The sequence below is a fragment of the Papaver somniferum genome, chromosome 6 (genome assembly GCF_003573695.1).
Source record: "Papaver somniferum cultivar HN1 chromosome 6, ASM357369v1, whole genome shotgun sequence".
Classification (NCBI taxonomy): domain Eukaryota; kingdom Viridiplantae; phylum Streptophyta; class Magnoliopsida; order Ranunculales; family Papaveraceae; genus Papaver; species Papaver somniferum.
The window spans coordinates 57,414,106-57,421,175 of NC_039363.1; the positions used below are offsets into that span (position 1 = coordinate 57,414,106).

General features: G+C 34.2%; 2 protein-coding genes across 2 annotated transcripts; both read right to left on the reverse strand.

Annotated features, from left to right (window-relative positions):
• Window positions 1-491: 491 nt before the first annotated feature.
• LOC113285688 (carbon catabolite repressor protein 4 homolog 1-like) lies at window positions 492-2,921 on the reverse strand. The gene is made up of 6 exons (XM_026534478.1): window positions 2,523-2,921; window positions 1,594-1,680; window positions 1,434-1,514; window positions 1,268-1,354; window positions 1,074-1,160; window positions 492-748 (listed from the first exon to the last, which is right to left on the reverse strand). Exons 1-6 carry the CDS (start codon window positions 2,556-2,558, stop codon window positions 599-601), a joined length of 528 nt encoding a protein of 175 aa, XP_026390263.1. The 5' UTR covers window positions 2,559-2,921; the 3' UTR covers window positions 492-598.
• Window positions 2,922-5,315: 2,394 nt separating this feature from the next.
• LOC113290826 (NAC domain-containing protein 72-like) lies at window positions 5,316-6,602 on the reverse strand. Its single transcript, XM_026540421.1, has 3 exons — window positions 6,419-6,602; window positions 6,051-6,319; window positions 5,316-5,936 (listed from the first exon to the last, which is right to left on the reverse strand). The coding sequence occupies exons 1-3, from the start codon at window positions 6,600-6,602 to the stop codon at window positions 5,316-5,318; spliced, it is 1,074 nt and encodes a 357-aa protein (XP_026396206.1).
• Window positions 6,603-7,070: the final 468 nt, after the last annotated feature.

Below are 7,070 nucleotides of genomic sequence, written 5' to 3' on the forward strand. Positions count from 1 at the left end.
CTAGGGCAGAAAAGGTTGAGCTTCGATTGTCTTAGAATTCGATGGAGAAGTTCACCAACCAGAACACACAAAATCAACGTGAGCTTCGTACTTGTAGTGACACGTATACATCAATTCCTTTCTACAAAAGACAAAATCAAAGCTTAGAAAAGGAAACAACAGCGTGGGTTATATGTGTGGTTGCTCGACTTCACGCGAAAAGACAACATTTTTGTGCCAGCTAACATATAGTATAGCGTCATTTCTTACGCATCTGATCTCCTGCGCCGTAAGTATGTTGTGGATTTTTGAGGTGCCACGATAGTGGAGTTGAAACAGTCAAATAGTCAAAAGTTGAATAGTCGAAATTTTTTAGTCAATGCTAATCAAGAAACACCATTTTGGTAAGGAAACTTTGCTGTTTGGTCCTAAGTCCACAAAGTTAGTTATAGTAGGGTCCAGTCGGAATTCTTTTTTTATTTAGAGGTCCAAAATTAATTAAAATATGGAAATGACCATAATACCCATTGTTACCAAACGTGTGTGTTTACACATTCATTATATTGAGTACATATCTGTTACACTGATTATAAATTCGAGTACATATCTGCTACACTGCTTATAAATTCGAATACATATCTGCTACACTACTTACAAATCTGAGTACATATCTGTCGCGCTGCTTACAAATAGAACACGTATCCGCTAAACTGCTTACAAATTCGAGTATATATCTGCTGCTTACGAATTCGAGTATGTATCTGTTGAACTGCTTACAGGAAAAGTACATGTTTGTTAGAATCAATGATAAATAAATTAGAAAACGTTTTACATCACATATATTGTAGGATCATACCAATAATCTCTAGTATTTCTTTAATACAAAAGAGGTACAGTTTTGCATGATTGAACAGGGTGACATAACCACTAAAAAACTAACCAACAAAATTAATGTCCATAAGAAGCTACTGAATATCTACAACAAACCCTGAAAGTGATTATCAAGGATCGAGTGATACATAGCAAACTAGAGTAACATATTAGGATGTTTTGCACAAATGAAAATGTAACAGACAACATTTCAATTTTCTTACCACACAAAGAACCTGCCGCTTTCCAGGAGTATCGGCTCCGTGGTTGCTAAATTTTGCTTCCAGAACCGCTATTAGCGCAACATTATCCTATACAAAATTGAATGGACAAATAGAATAATACAGTGAGTAAGATTCTGGGAAAGAATCTAAGCACCAACTAACTGCATAAGAGACTCCCAAAGAAGAAAAATCACCTTAAGAAGTCGAGACAAAGCAGCTTTCTTCTGAGTGATTGGGACCACAACATCTGTCAGTGACTGAGCAGCCTTGTTGAATTCGACCTACATACAAAAGTAAACTGTTTAACATGTGAACCAACAGAGTAATAATAATTCAAAAGAAAGTCTGTCATCTCCAAACCTCGTATTTCTTCACATGGGAAAATCTGTCCCTTCGGAAAAATGTTGCACAACCATAGATAGCATAAGTCCCGATGTAAACCTACAGTGAACAGATTCATTATCACAAACTGAATATTTGGAGTTTATGACCATTAAATCAAAAATGTCCGCAAGCAAACCCCTGTTGTCTTCTTCTTGTAAAGAGCTTGATAACCATGTTTGTCCAACTCAGGGGCGAAAAACTCATCAAAATGATCACTTTGAACCTGAAATAAGAAATGATTAGCTTTGTTGCAACTAAATCCTTAACTTAAGGATTGGCTATGTGGACATAATCTTGAATCCAAGCTAATACAGCAATTTCATATCTAAATAACTAATATGAGACAAGAATAGTCTTTTTCTTATTTAGTATTCCAGTTCATTATACATGCACTGGAATACCATGAAAAGGAAAAACCAGAATGGCTTCTGTCAAAATTATTTGATGTAAGAGAGAAGTTTGTAACAGTACGTCATATATGTACTGCATATTCATGAACTAAAAAAATCAATTGTATGTCAAGAAAAAGTGATGAATCCATGCATATAACTGAATCAAAGCACATACTTCAGTATTACACATACGTACTCATGGATCAAACCCAAAAACAATAGCAAAACTCAGAAATATAAACGAATCAAAGCACATATTTCAGTATTACACATACTTACTCATGGATCGAACCCAAAAACAGTGGAAAACTTTTGAATATAACCGAATCAAAGCACATACTTCAGTATTACACATACGTACTCATGGATCGAACCCAAAAACAATGGAAAAACTCTGAATATAACCGAATCAAAGCACATATTTCAGTACTACACATACGTACTCCTAGATCGAACCAAAAAAATGGCAAAAATTTGAATATAACCGAATCATAAGAATTTTGTATCAGTACGTCGTATACGTACTGTCAATTCATACACAAAAGCAAACTGTATCAAACCTAAAAACATAATAGCATCATGAAAATCGATTTGATCTTCATAATACAATCGGAAAAAAATCAAATGAAGAAAAACGAACAAAATAATCAAAAAAGATGATTAAAAAACATACCCGGAAACACAAACAAATCTTCTCGTCGTAAATCATAACGATGCATCATCATCATCTTCTTCTTCTTCTTAATAAATTGAGTTTCTGTCAGTACGGGATGTACGTACTGTTGCTTCATATACAAAAACAAACTGAAACACATCTAAAACCAACAAAATGGAAGTGGTATAAGTAAATCTAACAATGAAATGAACAAAAAATATGATTATTCATCTAGATCTGGTAAATAATCAACAAATCAAACATGGAGATAGAAAAGCGTAATCAAACACAACAACGATTCGATCGTGAAACCCTAAAATAAACATTGATTTGATAGAAACGAGAAAGATTGAAGAATTTTTTTTGGATCTGTACAGAATCCATTTGCAGCAGCAGTGAGAGTAGAAAGAGAAGAAGAAAACGAATATGAAAGGTTAATGTTCTTCTCGTGCTTATAATCCCTGTTAAATAGGGAGGGTTTTTTGTGGTATTTTTAAATTTCGTATTAGTTATCCCGCACGTGTAAGGACCTGGGCTTAAAAAATTAGATCCATTTTTATGTTTTTTCTTAATTATGGACCTCTGTTTAATGGGCTTTAGTGGATGGACCTGCCACTAACTAAGAACACTATAATAGGATCTATAGGTAATTCCTACTTTTCGTAATGGAAAAAGGAAGTAGAAAAAGACCGAAAAAGAAGGAATATTAGAATGAGAACCAAAAGATGGAGGACGAAGATGATGTAAAACTTTAAGTGGTTTCAAAAGAAGATAAAGATTCTGATTGGAAAAGAATTTCTGTACTTATCCCTAGCAATGAATGGGTCATGGGTGGGTCTTTTTCCTATTTAACAAGGTTTTTCATGAAGATAACGAGTTTGACGCAAGAAAAAGGCTCTTCTAAATTCATCCACATCTTATGAGTAAATAAATTAATGACATTCAAATTTTGATTACCTTAACGATTAGGTAATATGATGAAGCTTACATCAAGGCTTTTGGACCTTTGGTTGCTAATCTAATTATCTTCTTTTATTATTATGTGTCAAACTTTATCTTAATCCTTTGCTAATTATCTTCGTCTAATGTAAACCATGCTTGTGTGGTTCTAGTCACTGACTCACTGTAGCGTGCGTACTTTAAATGCTACGCGGCCTCGGAGTTAAAGCAGTTCTAGATTGATATGTGATTTCAACATGTTACCACGTAGGAAATGATGAGAACAAAACCATTCTTCTAGTCTAGGGAAAAATAAAAGAAGCATATTCGATGGCATTTATGTAAGCCCTGCCTGCGTACCTAAAAACAGATAAACTTCGTAATCAATAATTCGACGTGGGCTAGTCGTTGGATGATTCATAACTGCCACCATAACAATGGTCTCGATGGCCTAGTCTATATCTCTCTAAAATGGATCATCTGATTGAATTCTACTAATCATCCCAAGATAGAAATGAAAGATAAAACGCCACATGACTATATCCAATGTTTTGAAAACTGAACCGGACTGGCATACTAGAAATCGGTGAACCAGTCACATTTCTGTTTCACTTCAACACTGACTATATTCAAAGAATCTAAAAAGCATCTGTGGCGACACTGCGGAAGATAAGTGTGGATGTTTCGACTTTAAAATGTAAGCTTAAGCTGGCTGGTACGTATTTGGGAAATACCCGGATTATGCAAGTGGAAATGTGGAAAGTAATGGGTTTCCACCCACTTGTCTCCCTAAAACGCTTTAAAGTATTTTGCATCCTCCCATGACTCCATGCATGTTCTTTGAAATTTACTACTAGTAGATTTATTAAGTTTGGCTTTTGTTAACTTGTATACCCGTATACATGTTAAGATTTAATAAAGAATTATTTTATTTTTTTGGAAACTGTGTTTTTTTTGTCTTATTCTATTAGAAATTGGTTTTTCTTACACTAAAAACAACATTTTTTGTTCCAAATGCAAAGAATCACTGTTTCCAATGTAATAAAACAAATAAATGTTGTTTCCAATGCAAAAAATTGTTGTTTTAATGAACCTTAACATGTATACGGGTATACAAGTTAACAAGACTCATTTAATTTATATAGAATATCTGTGGAAACTCAGAATATTCATCCCAAAAAAAAATGTTATTAATTGTGACGAACTAAATAGCACATGCTGAAATTGTAGATTTGTAAGTCTAAAATGACGAAAGAGTTGAAGATGACACGAGAAGTTGTTGGAAATATATGGTTGCATACAGTGGATACATAAAACATCAAAGTAGTTTAAAATTGCTTGCTTTCACCTTCATTTGTCTTTGAAAGTACTAGCTCAAAATTAATGCAGGTTAATAATGAATTTGAAATTAGTAGTTCATCAAAATTCATACTCCTAAGCAACCTATCTAGTATATGTGAACCTCAAGTCAACAAAAATGAACCTAGGTATGGCTGTTTGATTCGTTAATCAAAGCTTTGACATTGATTAAGCAAGCGCCAACTGCACACGTGCATAATTTGGAACGAACGCAAAAACGTAAGAATTACGAATATACTTTTAAGATTGATGATTTCCTATCTACATTCCACAGTAAACCGAACAATCATCACAAAATTATACACTTGAATTCTTTTTACATCTATGGCATCTAAGCTACAAATCACTGCCTAATTCCTTCTACTTCTTCTTCCTAATTCCTGCCAATTCATTACTTAAAACACCAAAACCTACCCAAAGAATTGCAGATACTTACAACAAAATACCACAAGCCAATACATTCCAATAATTTTTCCTAATTACACTACAGTAGTGCAGTCCTTTAACTTTTTATTATACTTTATACCGGGAACTTCCACCTGACACTGGATGTTGTGTCAGATACCTAAGCCCAAACGAGTCGAACGACTCGTTATTATAATTCTGTAAGAAATCGTTCGAGTTTTGTTGAAAATAATTTGCCGAATTAACACGCTGTAGTTGTGAACCGATTCGGCTTTCTACTTCCTCCTCAATTGATGATCTCCCATTTGACGAAGAATTTACTTGTTGAAGATGATAATTCATTGAATCTGGGTATGCTTGATTGTTCGTGGTAGACCTCCCGATTTCCTGATTGCCATTGTTGTTAAGTTCTGGTAAAGATGCCATGGCAGCTAAACTACTCCAATCAAATTTTGAAGTATCCAAGTTTTGAAAATTCATCATCAGTTTGTTTTCCTGATCTTGGAAATTCTTGAGTGAATTCGTTCTAGGAAGCGAAAATAATTGATCATTGATTTCAGGTAATGAATCAAGAACATCATCAAATTGTGAAGAAGATGAAGACGATGAAGTTCCATTACTACTCTGTTCTTTAGATGTTGTCATTGAATTTACTTCACTTGAAGATGATACAGCTTTTTGAGCACTTGAATTTTTCTTGTAAATTCTACATAATACCCAGTCATCTAACTGCATGGATCGATAAAAGAAAGGATTAGATTATTATCGTGACATCGTCAGTTCCTTCCTGTTCAGGGATCAGAAGAAAAATGTTCACCGGAGTATGAGATTATTAATACTTACACGAGAGCTGCCATGTTTTTTAGAATTCTCCAAAAGGCGATACTCATGCATAATCCAATTGGTTTTAGTTCCTTTAGGAGCTTTACCAATGTAAAAAACCAAAGCTTTCTTGATTCCGACTTTTCGACCTTCAGTTGTTATAATCTTATCAGTTCCGGTTGCTTTCCAATATCCAGAACCTGCAACTCTGTTTGGTCTTGATCCATTTGGATATTTTCTATCTCTTGGACTAAAGAAATACCATTCTTTTTCACCAAATATTGCTTTACCTATAAAAATGATTCATCAAAAACTGAAATTAGTCTCCACATAATATTCATTGATGAGGTTGTAAAACCAAAAACCCAAGTTAAAATTTATGAACTTACTTGGTAGAACCCAAGGATCAAACTTGTAGAGATCAATTTCACCAATGATATTCAATGAGAAATTATATCCGGCCACTTTTCTACATAAATATTGAACTAATAATTCTTCGTCAGTTGGATAGAACCTAAACCCAGGGGGAAATGATAATTGAGAGACTGGGTCCACATTATTTGAAATTGCCATCATCCCAAAATTCTGTGTTTTTCTTGTAATTTCAGCAATCAAGATTAAAAGTTTTGATGATTGAAAAGAATTTTTCAATCTTTCTTTTTTTTTCTTTGTTCTTTGAACTTCGGGAAGATTTTATATAGGCGAGTGAAAACACGAGAACAAGTGAGAATTATAGTGATGACGTAAGTGGTCCTAATACAGTCGTATGAATCACCGTTATAGAAACGACACGTACTTACGGTGTTAACGCCGACCTAATCCGGAACAAACGGGAGTACGAGTTGTCTCGGTACATGAACCCTAGAAGAAAGGAGGTCGCTGATTCAGCAATTGTGATATTTTTTTATGGACAGGTAGAAGTTAATACAAAAAGGAGTTGTTCTAGAAAGCTAAGTGCATCTCCGATGGATTCTCGGTGCCGTTTCCATGTGGATAGTGTTTAAACTTTAAAGATATTGTTTAGGAAAAAAGTGACTAAAA

Excerpts from the sequence above, each read along its gene's own strand:
- LOC113285688 (XM_026534478.1), bottom strand. The coding sequence starts at position 2,558 with ATGATTTACGACGAGAAGATTTGTTTGTGTTTCCGG. Across the intron at positions 1,681-2,522 it reads AGATTTGTTTGTGTTTCCGG|GTTCAAAGTGATCATTTTGA; the intron begins GTATGTTTTTTA and ends TTCTTATTTCAG. Across the intron at positions 1,515-1,593 it reads ACAAGAAGAAGACAACAGGG|GTTTACATCGGGACTTATGC; the intron begins GTTTGCTTGCGG and ends TGTTCACTGTAG.
- LOC113290826 (XM_026540421.1), bottom strand. The coding sequence starts at position 6,602 with ATGGCAATTTCAAATAATGTGGACCCAGTCTCTCAATTATCATTTCCC. Across the intron at positions 6,320-6,418 it reads TGATCCTTGGGTTCTACCAA|GTAAAGCAATATTTGGTGAA; the intron begins GTAAGTTCATAA and ends TCATTTTTATAG. Across the intron at positions 5,937-6,050 it reads AAAAACATGGCAGCTCTCGT|TTAGATGACTGGGTATTATG; the intron begins GTAAGTATTAAT and ends CGATCCATGCAG.